This window comes from Coptis chinensis, chromosome 7, assembly GCF_015680905.1.
Source record: "Coptis chinensis isolate HL-2020 chromosome 7, ASM1568090v1, whole genome shotgun sequence".
Lineage (NCBI taxonomy): Eukaryota > Viridiplantae > Streptophyta > Magnoliopsida > Ranunculales > Ranunculaceae > Coptis > Coptis chinensis.
This window is the reverse complement of record NC_141462.1, coordinates 25,635,610-25,653,671: the sequence shown is the minus strand read 5'-3', so window position 1 is coordinate 25,653,671 and position 18,062 is coordinate 25,635,610. Positions and strand designations below refer to the sequence as shown.

The 18,062-nt window shown below is 41.6% G+C and overlaps 1 protein-coding gene across 1 annotated transcript; it reads right to left on the bottom strand.

Annotated features, from left to right (window-relative positions):
- Positions 1 to 10,651: 10,651 nt before the first annotated feature.
- Positions 10,652 to 17,806, bottom strand: LOC147486806 (pumilio homolog 2-like). The gene is made up of 9 exons (XM_086572508.1): positions 16,991 to 17,806; positions 14,457 to 15,997; positions 14,226 to 14,367; positions 14,026 to 14,133; positions 13,610 to 13,822; positions 13,416 to 13,526; positions 12,248 to 12,442; positions 11,522 to 11,696; positions 10,652 to 11,142 (listed from the first exon to the last, which is right to left on the bottom strand). Exons 1-9 carry the CDS (start codon positions 17,636 to 17,638, stop codon positions 11,105 to 11,107), a joined length of 3,171 nt encoding a protein of 1,056 aa, XP_086428634.1. The 5' UTR covers positions 17,639 to 17,806; the 3' UTR covers positions 10,652 to 11,104.
- Between the last annotated feature and the right edge of the window lie 256 nt (positions 17,807 to 18,062).

Genomic DNA, 18,062 nt, shown 5'->3' with positions numbered 1-18,062 from the left:
GAAAGAGTTTAAAACTGGGAAGGAGAAAGAGGAGCAGGTACCAAACCAGGGAAGGATACTGGGGACAATCAATGTCAATTTTAGTGGAGAGATTTTGAGTCACAATGCCCACCGAGATAGGATAAGACGAACCGCGAGCATCCAGCAAGTCAATGAAGCATCAGGACACTCACGGCCAACCCCATGGACCACGACTGAAATGGGAAGCATAGTGTTTATTGACGCGAACTTGAAGGTGGTCGACTCTCTGCACGAGGACACATTGGTAATCACAGTGGCAATGGGTAATTACATGGTGAAAAAAGTATTAATTGATTGCAGCAGCACCATGGATTTGTTGTTCAGAGGGACAATGGAGGAGATGAAGATAGACCGAATTGACAGTCACTACAACTCGGTCAGAACTCGTAAAGACGGGACACAATGACTCCGTTTTAGCATGAGAGATCGACCTGCTAGAAGAACGGCGTGACTTAGCCGCCGTCAGAGTCGCTTCTTATCAACAAACTCTGAAGAATTCCTACAATAAGCGAGTGCATCTTAGATCTTTCCAGCCTGGTGATCTAGTGTTAAAGAAGACGCAAGACGACTCCAAATTAGCACTTATGTGGGAAGGCACATACATTGTGGAACGCGTTGTAGGCAATGAAGCGTACTGGATAAAAACCCAAGAGGGGAAATTGTTGCCTCGCCCTTGGAATACTTATTTGCTGAAAAAGTTTTATCAATAGAACCACTGATGTTGTATATTCTGTTTTTCATTTAACATAAACTCAAGATTAAATTTCTTATGTTGCCTATTACAATCTACTCCATTTACTTGCATTGAAAAGTCATATAATTCACACCGGAAGAACGACCAGTACACTTACTTGGTTCAACACTCTCAGCGAGCCATACGCAATCATAAGCTAATACGCTCTCCGTGAGCAGACAGCTCTCTGGAGCTTACAGGCTCTACAACCTCTCCAAGTCTTGTTAAGTCGAGGACCTATACTTCTAGGATCGACCAAACAAGAACGCTCTCCGTGAGCAGACAGCTCTCTGGAGCTTACAGGCTCCACAGCCTCTCCGAGTCTTGCTAAGTCGATGACCTATACTTCTAGGATCGACCAAACAAGAATGTTCTTCATGAGCAGACAGCTCTCTGCAGGCTCCACAGCCTCTCCGAGTCTTGTTAAGTTGAGGACCTATACTTCTAGGATCGACCAAATAAGAACACTCTCGGAGCGGGCGACTCTGGAGCTTCCTGAGCTCTCCGGCCTCTCCGAGTCTTGTTAAGTCGAGGACCTATACTTCTAGGATCGACCAAACAAGAACGCTCTCCATGAGCCGACTCTGCGGAGCTTACAGCTCTCTGACCTCTCGAACCTAAATTTCGTCGAAGAACCTATACTTCTAGGGTTGACCATGCGAACGCGTTCTCCATGAGCGATGACGCTTTTATAAGCCAACACGCTCTGCCTGAGCAAAACACTCTCCTGAGTATTACTTCTAAGCTCAGAATAATGCACCTAGTGGAGAACTCTTAATTCTAAACGCAAATTATCTAGAATGTTCCCAACGTTTCTTCTCTTATAACATGATGAACAAGGAAGAAAGCGTTAATCACAGGCAAAACGTGTCTCTAATCTAAGTCTCAAGCTCCTCAGTTATTTCAAGCCGCATACATAATAAGCAGGATGCTAACTACAAGCAATTAAGCAGAAACATACATTTCGAGGCATAATTGTAGCAATACTTGACCACGACCACAACAACTAGATCCACCGATCTGCTGGGATTATCCAGGAAATCCAGATCGGTGTCTATTACAAATTTAACAACGCATCGAACTGCCACTTCCGTGGAAACCAGTTCTCTGTACCAAAATAGCGAACTGCTCAGGCAAACTTGAAGACACAGCTCTATTGTTAACTCTCATATAAGAGAGGAGAACGTAAACAACACTTACAATGTTTCGCTGAAATAGACAAAGGTAGATCGCATCATCAAATATCAGTTAAGACATGCTTATCTTCTGGACCCGCGCTAGTAGAAGTAGTGTGCCGTGCAGATCTCAGCATCACGCGCATACCTTGTCCCTGCTCCTCGCCTGCAATCGCTTTCTTCAGGGCGTCATACTTCTCATCCAGAGCGGCATATGCGACACAGGCCTTGGTATACGCCTTTTGTGCTTTGCGCGCTACCCTTTGGCATTTTTTAGCATATGCAGTCACCTCAGCTAATTCCCCCTCTAGATCAGTCATATCAGTTATCAATACAACATTCTCGGCAGCAACATTCTGATACTTGTTGGTCATCACTTCCAGCTTCCTCTTGTCAGCCCCCCACGCAGCTCGCATATATCCCAGCTCGACGTGAGGGTTATCATCAGTCTCGACATTTTGCACAGCATCTTTTAGTTTATCGTACCCTGCAAGAAACTGCACGAACAAAATTAAAGATCCAGATTGCCATGGAGACAAACACAACAACTTAGCACATCATGAGCTCACCAAACAAGCGGCCATATCCATCGTCCCCAACAGCGTCTCCATGTCCTCATCTTTCACCTCCACCTTGTCACCATCCAACACGATCTCCTTCAGAACGCTAGTTGCTATGGGTGCCGAGTGGAAGCTACAGTCCGAGCGTTTAACCATACACTTCTTCCCCGTCTTCCCCAGGTAGTAGAATTCGCTCCCCACATCTCCACATCGCGGGGACGAATTCTCACCAGCGACTTGGCGACCTTGCCTCAGGTCCCTACGCTCCGCAGCGTGACGATTAGTGTCGCCTACCCGCTGTGGCGACCTAAACACAATGCCGCCAGCCGGACGACCAGCTCTCCTAGGTCGCTTGTTGCCCTTGGCTCCTACAGCAACAGCCTTCCTCTTACCATGATCACCATGCATATGAGGGTCGAACTCCATCTCTTCCATTATCAGAGGTGAACTCTCTCTCATACTCCTTTCTCCTCTCACATATGGGCGACACCTTGCTATGGTCAAACCTACGAACAGAGATACTACTTCATGAGTTAAAGCTATACACCAACTCCTTCTCAACGGAGTAACATTCACAAATGGAAATAAATGTACCTGTAGAAGCAGCGACGAAGGTAGTGCACAGCGATAGGGCAGAGAGGAGCTAAGACAAGAAGCCAAGCAAATACCTTTTGGTATTCTACGAACAGTTTATTTAGTATGAAACGTCTTTTCCCTAAGCGCTTCATAATTATCTTGAGACGCCAAACGTCATCTGCCCACCATCATTACGTTCCTTGAACCGCTCGTTTTCCTACACGTGTCACGCACGTGAGGGAATACTGCCGTTTGCGGTACTGAACACAACACAATACGTCCTGCTCTATGTACAAGGTCCCAGCGATTTGGTGGCATCATTAAGGGCGACACCTAAAGCTAAAGACAATTTAACGATAAGATGTTCATGCAAGCTTACCGGTTATTTGCAGGGCAGTTATCACCGCAGTACATCCGACATGCATAGTTACAGCAGTATCACCATTCGTAAAATCCAACCAAGCAAGCGACACACACAATAGGGAAACAACCAACAAGCATAACATATAAACAAACAACGACCTGTTCAGACAGGCCATTACCACAGTTCGTTCTTTAGCCGAGTTGCTGAGCCTACTTAGGAAATCCAACCCGGCTAAGCAATACTCGTCATCACATGGTTACCCCAAACCAGTACGGGATACCAGATCGTTCAAAGTCATAGCACATAAAAGCAAGAAAAGCGAACTGCCCAGGTTACCCCAGGAAACCAGCTCTATTGTATCACAGCTTATAAGCTGACAGAATAACAAGACAAACTTACAACTCGCCATCTCTAGGCACAACAATTAACTTTTCAGGCACAAGTGACTCGTCAATTTTAGCATCCCTCCCATCCACCACAACAGACACTCCTTCCAAGTCCAAACTCATGAGCACATCCGGATGCAAATGCCTTTTAGCTCATGCGGTATCCACGACCTGCGCACGACCATCGAAGAAGCAAAGAGCCACCGACATCTCCTTGCACTGTTCCCGCGGTAGTGCGAGACATCCCCGCGTCGCGTCCTCCTTCAAAGCTTTATAGTCCACTTCCACTCAACAAAGTCGGCATCCAGTGCGTCATAGGCCTTCGTGGCGTCTTGAGCAACCTTCTTTGCGATTGTAAGGCATACTGCTCAAACCTACCAATTTCCACGATCATTTGCGGGACATTCTCTTCAACTCCTGTAGTTTTTGCCTCGGATCTTACGCCCGGTATCTTTCAAAGATCTTGGCGGACTTCGAGTTTGATGTGCTTCTTCAGGTCTTCAAGCTCCTCACATTCCATCTTAGCGGCATCTTAAACATTCTTCAGCTCATCTGACAGCTTCACCACACTTCTCTATCTGCCTCCGCAAATTGAGCAATCTCCTTCAACTTTTAAAACCCACTTACAAGCTATAGTTACACACATATGTTAATAACCAGGTCACAGCAGTGTACATAAGTGAACAGATACATCAAAGGGGGACAAACCCACGTACCATACATTGCGCGACTTCCATCCGCTTCAGGTTATCAGCCAGCCCTCTCTCATCCAGCTCCTTACGGTTACCGTCCAAAGCTATATGTTCTAGCAGACAGACCGATACCTTACTCGACCTGAAGCTACAATCACTTCGCCTCATAGTTCGTTGAACCCCATTGTCGTATAAATACACAAATTGTGATTCTAGGTCATCAGCAACCATAACAGCTTTTCCACTCGCTTTGCGGGGAGTCTTCGCTTTCGCCAGCGGACTCGGTTCTCGGCCCAATCGAGACGGACTAGACCCCGCCCCAAAGGTGGCCAAGTCCATGACCTGCTCCGGTCGCACCCGACTCCGGCGAGAAACCGTAGTACCAGCCCGACCACTACCAGAACCGCCACCTGCGCTGGAGCTTTCCCCAAGAGCGTGCCGCGCTACTTTGGCAACTCGGGCAACATCTTGCTCAGATGCGTCATTTCGTCTCTTCTCCGACCTGCTCCTTGCACGAGGGTTGAAGACCACCGTCTCCAACTCTACAGGAGCATCGATTGACCCCTCTTCAGGTCGGGAGCTCGACCCACCAGCCCCTGAGGCACCACCTCCAGCGGGTCATCTCGAGCCGCCACAGGCCCGATTCCTATCTTCCCGCGTTACCAAATCACTCGTACGCGTCTCCATCACCCCTCGCCTTGTCTGACCTCGAGCTCGGTCCTTTTGAGTTTTTCTTTTTTCAAGGATCGCAAGCCCACCCCTTTCCACAAAGAAATGAGCAACTTCGGCGCCTTTCGCTTTGTTTTTTTGTTTGAGTCACCCGAACCTCTCTATCTCCCGTGCGGGTTCGGCGTTTTCCGCGAAAAATCTGAGACAAAGCAAAGACATGGGCCAGTTAGAACAACATTAAATCATTAAGTAAAGCGACAAAAGAAAGACATTCCTACCCACCGGATATGTTACAAATCCTAGTTTGCAATCTACATCCACTAGCACAGTAGTTGCTAACTAGCGAACCTCTTTGTCCAGGCCTCGTTGCTCACACCGTCAATCACAGCAGAACACATCATCATCGTTTGCAAACTAAAGTTCAAATTACCATATCGCCTCACAACATAATGCTCAATTATGTCGGATACCCCTATGTTGTATTCCCCACTCACATTCAACAGGTCAAACACCCTAAACAGTCGCCAGGTGTTACCAACAAACTGACAAGGAAACTTCCAACAACGAGCCAAGAAGTCACAAACCAGTTTCGAGAACGGTATTTGCATAAACGCTCTCAGCTGGCCCTCACAAATGATTACCCCACCATTCGGCGGGTTGTACTCCTCACTACGTACATTTTCACTCAACCGTGGTTCATATATCTCCAGGTCGGGAACGTTGATCCCATAAGCTGCCCTCAGTTTGGGGAACGAGCTCGCAGCACGACGATCCACCGTTCTAGGGGGCAACTCACTTGATGACGACATCTCCCCTCGACCTGACGTACTGGCCACATCACCTTCCGACCCAGATCGAGTATTACACTCATCTACCCTAACTTCCTCATCCAACTCAGTCTAGATGCCAACACTCATCGATTCTTCATTATCATCCTCATACTCACCACAACTTAATGAAACCTCCCGAACCTCTTCCAACCGAGTATCATCAGAATCAGACATTATGACGTCTCTTTTTTATCAATTACTCAAGCTTAAACCCTACAACATAACACTGACCTACCTACTCAACAAATCGCACTTGAACAAGAGGAAAGCAAATTGAAAATGAAAAGGTAACAGCAGCAGAAGCACTCACTTGAGAAACCCTAGCTTGCGTTTTTGCTGGAGAAGGAAACAGAAAATACCTTTTCGATTGTCCCAAATTTGATTTTGTACAACCGCCCGTTCAATTACAAAGAAATTATGATTACAACCTATGCTCTATCCCGCACACGTATTCCAAGGACCTGTCTTTTCAAAAGTTCCGAATAACGCGGCGACACGCTTTTTACCAATCGATTACGATCGCACGCCAATCACGGGCCAATTTCCCTTTCCCCGCCAAATCATCATGCCACATGATTCAAATTCTGACATCTCGGTCGGATCGTCCACCCACTTCGCTCATGCTCCACATGTTCTTAGTTTTTTCTCTCGCCAGATCGTTTCCATGAACATAAACAATCCATCGAGAGGGGTGTCGGTAGGGAGTAATATCCTCATTAAGGAATATTGCACACGCGCGGAGCATAAGCGAACTCAGGACATCGACCTCCAAGGCCGATCTGTGAGCAGCTCTCTTGTGTAGAGGAGTAATATCCTCATTAAGGAATATTGCCCACGCGCGCAGCATAGGCGAACTCAAGACATCGACCTCCAAGACCGATCTGTGAGCAGCTCCCTTCATGTAGGTGGTACGCTTAAGCTCGTTCAAGGATGTCTAAGTACGAACAAACGGCCAGAGACAGAACTCCTCAGATAAAGTCACCACCAGGTGTAATCATTACCAAAATCTTACTTGTACTTCCCACCACTGGGAAATAGGGACTATCGCGCTAACTCCCAATTAGCCCACGACTTATACTAAAACCAGCCCAACACTCATTCATAATCTCCATCCTACACATGTGCAAGAGATACACGTGTTTCTAGGATCATCACTTCCTTAGGCCTATAAATACCACCTACTTGAACTATGTGAGACCTGATTCCTCTCTCCCCTGAAAAATCAAGAGAGGATACGTAGGCAGCTCGCTCCTCAGCGAACTCGGTCTCTCCAGAAAACCTCCACCCATTTTCCTCTCTTCATCACATCTAAAGAAAAACCTAAACGCCCCTTTACATCCTTGATTCAGGTACAGAGATTCAGACTTCCTAGTTGAAGCTTCTGGATTCGGGCGATGAGTCGCCTCATGAAGACCACTCTACCAAAAGTCCAAAACATAAGACTCCAGAAGAACCAACTCTTCCACAAGACACTCTCGCCGTGAAACATTATCTGATTGACCATTGTTCACCTTCACTATCCACTGTTTTATTCATTAATCGATTTAACAATTTACACTACTTTCCGAGAAAAACAAAAGTTGAATAACAAAAATGGGGAGTCCCAAACATGGAGATTTGACTCCATTTAGAGAAGGGAAATTTTCCAAATTGTACCCGGAGACAACACTTTGTCGGTAGCATGTAGACAGGCTGCCAGGGACTCTCAAGTTGAAAGTTCACTACTTTAATGTGGTTTAAACTTTAAACTGGAGTCATATGATGCCTGTACATAGGACTTAGGACAAGCATTTGATACAGAGGGTATTTCTTGTGGGGATTGCCTTGGCAAAAAATTCAAGCACGCGAAACCTTGGTAACGACAGACCTAGAATATGCGATTTGAGACTGTCCCCCAAAATATTCTGTCCACGGGATCAATTCGAATTTTCCTACACATGCAAGATAATACTTGATTGGTATGATACTTGATCCAGTTCAAAAGTAAATAATAGTATAGTGGAGACTTGAGGTGGTATTGATACGATAATGAATACTTGCTTACTGATATGTGCCAGTGATAAAATTATGTATGCACGCATGACACATGGACACAAGGTATTATCTCAATACATGACAATTATGTATGCACGCATGACACATGGACACAAGGTATTATCTCAATACATGACAATGGTGACATGAGAAATTCATATCTGTGGAGTTCTATCCGAGGCCTATCGGCTATCATCCCAGGGTCGTTGCAAAGATAATTTACATTATAAGCTCGTTGATCATTTTCCCATTGGTCAAGAGGGTAAAAAATGCAACTCTCAACTCCAAATCACCGAGAAAGAGAGCAGAGAAAGATCTTCTTCCCTCGCAGGAGGATTCGGTAGACATTTATTGCAGGGAAGCACTATCAGAGTAAAATTAGGGAAAGAGAAGAACATCAAAAGCCGAAAAAGATTCACGTACCAGCATTTTGTAAACTATTAAGTAAAGTTATGCCAAAACAACAAAATTGTGCATAAACATCAATAACATTCCCCAAGAACAAAGTATGCTTACTTTTTTTCTTAGATAACCCATATAACCAGACTATGCTCCGATCAAGTAATCCAAATTCCATGAAATTCATGACGGGGACTGGGAACAAACTAACAAGAACAAACGGAGAAAACGAGAACCTTCACAGAATTTTAGTTCTTCGCAGGAGTCAGATAGAGAAATGTCAAAGCTCTATAATTCGCTATTATAAAACAAAGAAATGAATCAAATAAACACTTCGTTCAACACAACATTAAAAATCAGTCGATAGACATGAAAGATTACACAAATTGGACAACAGCTCCCAAGCAGCCTTTAGGGTTTCTAATTTGTAAAAAGTGAATAACTGGATTCAGCTCCAAACCCGAAATAAAATAGCTCCAGACCCAAAAACTAAAGATTTAGTTATTGATAATTTAGAAGAGTTGGGCTCTTTATCATCCGGAATTTAAGAATGTTAAATTTGTTTTATGCAGTTTGTTCTAATAACTATGCAATCTAGAATATCTATTAACTCTTACATGACCCAGATAAGAACGCAAACTCGCCAGAGAAGTGAATATACAGAAAATTTTGTAATTTCCTACTCCAATATCTTGACCGACTCAAATAGTTTAGTAACTGAAACCGAACACAATGCTGCCCAAGTTTCGGAACAAGATCTAATAAACAAAACTTCCCCACAGCATGTTTCCACTGATTTCACACTACAAATAAATAAAACTCCAACCCTAAGAACAAAACTTCCCCACAGCATGTTTCCACTGATTTCCCACTACAAATAAATAAATGGTTAACGAACATTACCCCCACTAGATGAGCCAGACAATTAGGATCCCCACTAGATGGGAAATTATAGTCTCTCCCCAAATACACACAAACAAACACAGTCAACCAAATTGATTTTTTTTTTTTGTGTACGGAGAGACCCTAATTTCCCTATCTAGTAAAGGAGAAATCCTAATTGGCTGGCCAGTGGGGGTAATACTAGTTAACCCATAAATAAAACCCCAACCCTACAACCGGCATGACACTCATCGTATTGCATCTGTATCACAACTGGGGATAAATATAAACTATATTAAGCATCAAGCACGTACGAACATGCTAATGTCAATTGCCACATAAAGTGGTCTTTTCATAATACTTGCAAGAAAAATTCGCATACATCAAGAAACCTCATGAGACCTAACTTCAGAAAGAAAATATATTTAGAATTAATACACCAAATAATCGATAGATCATGAACACTGATCTAGTAAAATCTGACAAATGTCTAATTCTGTAACCAACCTGATGCCTCCCATAGATCAAACGTGGACTTTAATTGGAATTAATCAATGGGATAACACTTGCATAAGATTTTCCGTCCCATATACTGATATACTACACATACAAAAAAAGATATGCGTACTAGAGTGAAAATGAGATCACACCCAAAATGTTACAAGTGAGAAATCCGAGATTGAAATAGTATTAAAGGGTCCATTTCCTTTGGAAGACTAATTTGCTAGGAACTCGTATGGGCATCGACAAGGGAACGCTTGGTAGTTGAACACATTTTTAACTGCACTGTTCAACTCCACACACAATGAGGCCATCGTCAACTCTCCCTGTTTAAGGCCCTTTTCACTAAAAGAAGAGAACGAAAAAGGTTTTGGCTGGTACTAAATAGTAACTACAAATCCGAAGCCAACACCTGAGGTCAAACACACCCTACTAGAAATGGAACACGAGAAAGTGTTAAGCCAAACACCACCACTACGAAACCATCTGATTAATGGTAAAATCAGTGGCAAAAATGATTTAGCAATGTAACTGAAACTTTTGGAGGACAGAAAAATCAAGAAATTTGAGCACAAACCACTGGTAACACTGCCAGACCACTTGGGAAGCCAAACAAGCAAAACTAGCTCGACACCTAGTTATCATAGACATAAATTGCCACTGGTAAATGCCCCGAAAAAACACGTACCATTTTATGAACCACCTATGCATACAAAACACACAATTTGCCCATTTGATCGTCAAAATAGTACAAAGATGTGATATACAATAAGAATTAGAAAATAAGAAAAGTGTCGTGATATATCAAAATTAATAACTACGCCAGCACTTCACTAAACAGAATAAAACTCATTATCAAATATGGGGCTAACCTCATCAGAAAATGTACTTAAGGAAAACAACCAATCCCATAGGTGAAAGAAAATTCTTGGCCTCGCCTAACAACAAAGCTCTCACATGGCGACATTTGTACAGCCATATCAATAGTTCACTACTTCCTTTTTTCTTTTTACACCCTTAAACTTGTACACTCATTTATCTCCTCTGCTGGGGGCATCAGGCGTATTCACCATCTGAGCCTCAGCTAAGCCTGATTCTAGGTATATCCTCAAACTACACAATTTACAGTTTGCAGTACAAGCAACAACTTTATTATGAATCAGCTCCTACCCATCCAAATAGATGGATAGAGCGAAAACTAGACATGGAGAAAGATGGATGAGAGAAGACAAAGGAAGCTCTCACTAGCCTCAGTTAGCTGTACAACTGTCTTTCTACGCCTTTATGGTATGTATGGAGACTGCATCCCAATTCTCCTTTCTGGAAGGAAAAGAGAAAAATAACAATTATAACAGATACCTTTTAACACAGTGGGTGACAACTAATATTGGAGAAAATATCATAACACAGAAAGTAAAGATCCCAGAAGAGTAGTGTCATGTCAAACAATGACAATAGTTCCAACCAATACCATCCATATTGCTTAATCAAGGAGAAACTTGGTTGATAATTCATGGTTTGCAATTTTATAGTTATATGATAATTCAACTTTGTCACAGTAGGTTGTGGGTTTTCACAGCTTCACATCCTAAGACGGTATTTTCTGTGAAAATGCTATAATGAAATTACATTGATGAAGGGCACACAGAGGAACATGTGTGTGTGTGAGAGAGAGAGAGAGAGAGAGACAAGCTTGTACCTCCAGCCGCAACAAGCTTCTCTACACGTGCAACTATATGCTTCCCGTAAGTGTACTTCTTAAGTGCATTCAAGTGGACCTTTATTCGGGAGAGGATCAGTTCACGCTGCTGGTCATCACAAGTCTCTAATACTTTCTGTACAACGTAATTTGCAAACTGATCTTTCATCATTGCCTGAACACACAAGTAAAACGAGAAGGAACCAAGGATTACATCAGTACAATAGTCAAATAATCAAGTGTGCAAAGAACAGAAGTATTACAAACACTTTCATGCATAAGCATTGAATTCTTTAGAATATGGAAACACATGAGAGGGGGGCAGCAAAGCGAAAAAAAAGCTTGTTACATGGACACGCCATACTTTTAAAAATAACCATATTTTTAAAAATAATCAGCGTCGGATTCGTATCCATGTGTCCATGTTGGACACATATCAAACACATTGTATGTGATATACGTCAATCTTTTATGTCTCAGCGTGTCAGGCACTTTATATCCGTGTCAAAGTAACTTGGAAAAAAATATTGAAGCCGTTCATGAGATTTCAAAACTGATAAAGATGACTAGATAGTTTAAGTGTGCAACAAGGGAGAAGAATAACATTTAAGAGATTTAAAGAGAAGCAGTGTCTTTTTTCTCCCAATCGAGTTTAAAAATATAATTGGTTGTGTTGTCAGAGGAAGCAGATAATGCACAGGATTCAGATCACGAAGAAAGGGCAACCTGTAATGGCTCATTTTCATCGGTGGAGCCAAGCATCTCATTCACCAATATCTGTCGTTCTGCGGGACCACCAAAAGCTAAGCATTTTTCCACAACATTCGAAGCAAACTTCTGCTGGCTCATTTCAACTATCTGCCCAGCCAATTTTGTTATTATAGAAGTGCGCTCATGAGGCTTTCCATGCTCCAGTACATGCTGTTACAAAATGCAGGCAACAGTCAAAATCTGGAAAATAAAATGTACAAAATAGAGAAAGGCCGTTGAATTCAATTCTCAGAAGCAGACTGCAAGAAAGAATCGATATAGGAAATGATAATGGGAGTAATGAGTCATGAGCATTCTAAGAGTTCCCAAGTACTACAGCTGTCTTACGGTTGAAATTGCACACTGCATGTGCTGATAATTGGACTGAACTAGCTATTAGCAACAATATCAGTAATTGGATTATGCTCCACTAACCGCCACTCACCTAATTTGGTACCAATTCTAAAACATTTATCTCTGTACCTAGATAGTTATTTATTGATGGAGACGTTTTGACATAGATGGAAAAAAATATCTACATAATAAAAACGATGTACTTGCTAAGTCAAATCCCTATGTTATTTATATTCCAAATACCTTTTAAGGCTATGCATAGAAAGTTGAAAAATAAACTGATATGAGAACTATACATTTAATGGCTGAAAAAATGGTATTGAACTTAAATGCGCGACAAAACAATGCAACTAAAGAAAATCCTATTTCCTCGAGAATTAATTAACTAAGTGTGCAGGTGAGTGTCATCATAATTTGGCAGAAGAATACGGATCCCACAATACCATTCCAGAGGACCAGAGAAAGCACTAAATGCATGTTACTTGGGGTGAAATTATAGACAGAAAGAGACTTGTCATAACATAAGGTTGAGCTTCTAGAACAACTACTTCCAAACGCATATGCTTGACGACAAAAGAAAATTTTGACGCAAAAAGAGCTTCACATTTGAAATCTAATGTTTAACACCTCATCTTAGTCAACTTAAGGTTACAAAATCAGAAGTCCGAATGAGACAAGGTCTTATTCCAAGTAACTTACTAAATGACCATATAGCTGGAAAGCTAAATGCACTTTAACAATGTTTATGGACTAGCATGCAGCTTTGGCAATTAAACAGTTTAGAACAAACCTGAACAACATAATTCCCATATTGGTCTTTTGCCAACTTGCAAACAGAATTCATTATCTCGTCCATCATGATTTGCTGGGTTTTGGGATCGTCACAATGCTCTAACACTCTCTGGCATTGAAGGAAAGACTAATTAACTGCATATAAAAAAAGACAGTAACAATCTGAAAGTCTGAAACAAATAATATCTAAACCTGGATCACGCGACAGCCGTATGGATGGGTAGATAATGTCACAACTTGATCATAAAACGATGAGACAATAAACTCAATAGCATCTTGTGGGATGCACTCAATGCACTTCTGTATGACATGGTTCCCATTCTGATCACGTACACAACGCATGATATGACCATTAAGCTCTGCAACCATTTGAGTCTGCTGGTCCAAATCAACAACTTCTATCGCCTGCATCATGGATTCAACTTCTTAGACCAATATAGCAATTCATTCCACAAAAACCAAGAAGATCAGGTAGATGGAGAATACAGTTAAGTAAAACATATTAATATCTACTTTGGCAGGTTAATGCCTAAGATTATTCCAGTGATTTGTTGTAGTGAGAGAAAAGATACTGGGAATTGATCTTCACAAGAATTATGGTACTTTACCTTCTGGATTACCCGACAGCCATACATTTGAAGGCTAAGTGTTAGCACGTGCCCAGACAGCTGGTTTGCCAGCTCTCTTCTTTGAGATGCAGTTCCATGCTCAAAAAACTGAATGAAATCTCTGATAGTTAAGCTAATGTGCAAACAAAAAAGATTTAATCTCAGATACTTAAGCCAATTGTTCCCAACATGTAGTATACCTTCTGGATAACATAATTACCAAAGACGTCAGTCATCAATGAAAAAGCTTGAGGCATAATCTCCTGGAAAACCATGTCTTTCTCTTCTGTAGTGGCTGTTTCAAGCTTTTGCTGAATGAATCGGCTTCCATATTGATCAGCACTACTCAAAGAAGATGGAAATGGTACATTTAGAAATACTTCAATAGGGTCCTGAGTTCTGACACAAAAAGATTAAGGAGTAACACGTACCTAAACTCAACGACGTGGCCTTCAATTTCTAGAAGTTCGAAGCATTTAGTCTTGTTGGTTTTAAATTCTTCCAGCAGAGAGGATGCAAAACTTTCATCCAAACCAGATTCTGAGTGCCATGATCCCATGACACCTCCAGATAAGTTCCTCATTCCAGAAGGAAAACGCATGTTTCTATCATTTTGCCTCAAAGGGCTACCAGGTCCAACAGGAGAAACAGGACTTGCCAGGGGGCTTCCGGGGTAGGACATACCAAGACCAAAAGCAGGGTTTCCATAATAATTGTGGTTCAGACCTCCAGATTTTCCTAAATATGGGACATTATACTGCGACTTCTGAGGTGAAAGTAAAGCCCCCAGATAAGCTTTTTGGAGACCAAGTAAATCCACATATGGATTGCCCACATAGTTCCTATCCATCGAGGGGTCACCTAGGGCTGCAACCTGTGCTGCATATTCGGCGGTCCTCAAATACTGGAGATACAAAGGATCCACAAGGGGCACTTGAAGTGCCCCCGCTGCCATATGATTTCCCATTCTGCTCATATTCTGTGATTCTGCTGCTCCCATCAAATTTGCTCCAGAGGGTAGGTTTACTCCAAATGCCCTAGGGTCCATACCCGCAGCAGCCATTGCAGAAGCTGCAGCAACATTTTCAAATAGCGGAGGTAAATTTCCGTTTCCGAGTTGGCTGGCCATCATAGATGGCAACACAGAATTGAAGGAATGTCCATTAACACCATAGTTGGCAAAAGCTAAATTTGCACTATCTACATTCTGATAGTGAGAAGGAGAACCCCCAGGACTGTTAAGAGTGGGCATAGAAGGCCCTTTCCGGTAAGAGTTCCCGGAAGATACAGCAGGCTTTAGGTGTTCAACTTGCTCATCTGCCATCATCGAGTTGTTCAGTTCCACTGAAATCCCATTGCTTTTACCCAGCTCTGGATAGGATGTAGCCGACTGAGGAGCAGCAGACATACGTAAATGCCCAGACTCAGACTTTTTTAAGTATGGACTTTGATTGACATGGTTCTGACCACCTTGCAGACTGAGAAGAAAATTCTGGTGTTCCTCAATTTCCTGCTGCATTTGTTGATGCAGATGACTTTCATCATCTACCGGACCATTATTTGACAGGCTCATGGCTGATATAGCAGCTACCAGGTCTGCGGACTCATTCATAGCAGAAGAGATGTTACTGAATGAATTTCTCTTATCTGAAGCGCCAAGTCTCCCTCCTCCCACTGGTGGAAGGCCAGGGGTAGGAGCCCTATTAACTAGTTGAGGGTCAGGAGTATTGCTTCTTGACAGTGACGCACCCAATGCAGAAGCAAAAGTATGAGAAGCTGGACCACCAATATTCTGCATCCCCGATATGCCTTGACCATTTGTAGATCGCATTGAATCTCCAGAAGCCAATTGATGCAGATGAGCAAGCTGTGCTTCAGTAGAAACCAGGGTGTCAACGCCATCGTTGAAGGCATTCCTGCTAGCTGGACGAGAGAGGTGCCCCGAGACACTATTTACACGCCCCAAATCATCCTGCATCAAAAGTAAATGTTTACAACACCATAATAGTCAAATCGCAAAACAAGAGAACCTCAAGGCTCCTTTTAGCACAGATGGTGTTAGCATAGCTTTGTGAATATTGTAAACTTGGACAAAACCACAACTAAGAAGGTTTTATATTAAGATTTTGCGTCTATGATTTTTTTAGCACATTCCGATTATGATCAAATTCCCATTAAAAATGTGCTGATTAATCCAACAACAACAACAAAAAACAAAAACAAAAAAACATAATTCGTATTCAAACAATAGTCTGAACTAACCCGAATTACAGACTGAGCAGTTTCATATACTATACTAGTTTAACTAATGATATACAAACTCACTCAGGAGTCAGGACAATGTAGACGAAAATTATGATCAAAGTAACAGACAAACAAAATCTAACATGGTTCCTGTTAGAATAGTGTATGAATGACAAATGTAGGATTTCATTTTCCTTTGAAACCAGCATTTAGAGAAATGCAATAACATGCATTGTTCAACCACAGTAGTACCAGAGAGTGGCAAGATACCAATGTATTAAAAACTAAGGACATATTTGTTAACTGAAACTTCAAACCAAACATTGTCCCAAGGAACTATTTGAGGAACAGGAAGACACACAACATCTTATTGCAAGCAAACAAAGGTTATATTACTTATGGTCAGTATACAACAAAGCTTGTCACAAAGCATTGGAGAATGACAGAATGACCCAACCTTCGCTAATCAATTCTCTTCTTTCTCCAGTAACATGTTAAACATTGACAAATACTAATCAAAACAAACAAGTATTCCATATCAATGAATGACAACAGCAATAAAAATAAAAAAGAAAGAAACTTTCAATCAAACCAATACATTACAAACCATTAGTAGTAAAAAAATATTCTTTTTTTTCAATCAAACCACTATTCCACAACAAGAAAAAACCCAAAACCTCAAGTAACAAACAAAAAAACAAAAAATAAGATTTATTTTCACCTGAAAAATATCAGCAAAACTCTTCTGTCTACTCCCAAGTCCTAAACCAGACAAACCAATCAAACCATCACCACCCCATTCACCTGAAGCTGGTTGTTTCCTAATTTCCACCTCACTCTCCTCACTATTCTGATTATAAAACCCACCCGGCTGCGAAGAAAACAAGGATCGACTCCCTTCATCCCCTCCACCAACTTCCTTAGTAACCTTCCTTCTATCACCAATCCCACCTAAACCACCCCCACCATTACCACCACCTTGTAATCTCTGTGCAAACCTTCTCTCCTCCTTCGACATCAAAGGCGGCGGTAGCCTAGGGTTTAAATTAACATTTGAGTAGTAATATGAAACATAAGCAGGATCAGACCTTATTTCTTCTTCACTCAATGAAGAAAAACTTTCATTTCTAAGTCCCACTCCCCCTCCCCCACCATTATTATTATTACCAAAAACACCATTCACAGCTGATAATGAACCTTCAATTGTTGGTGGTGCTGAACCACTTCTATATATATTATTCAACTCTCTTTCTCTTTCTCTTTCACTGTTGTTATTTGATTGATGATGATTATGATCTCTTAACAACATCCCTATCTCTTCATATGATCTCATATCTGATAACATGTTCAATGGCCTCTCTGTTACCATTAATAAAAAAAAAAGTAAATAAATAAATTTCAACTAATTTTCACCAAAACTTTAACAAAACTTCAAAATATTTCACACCCAAGTTTTTCTTAGCTATAAAGTTTTGATCTTTTATCATTCAAGCTCATTTTTTTTTTCGAAACAAAAAAAAAAAAAAAAAAAAAAAAATACACTTTTTTATATAGAAACAAAATATTGGGTTATTCTTAACACTAACTGTGAAGATTACACATTAATGAGGAAGATTGGGTATGTGAAAACAAGATTGCTCCATTTTTTATTCTGTGAGTTTTGAAGCTTTTTAATGGGGAGAGAAGAAGAAGAAGGAAAGAAACAGAAGTAAGTTTTGAGAGTGTGTTTTAAAAGAGAGAGTGATAAGCACAAATGGTTAAGTGAATTATAGCCGCTGGATGAAAAGTTTAAC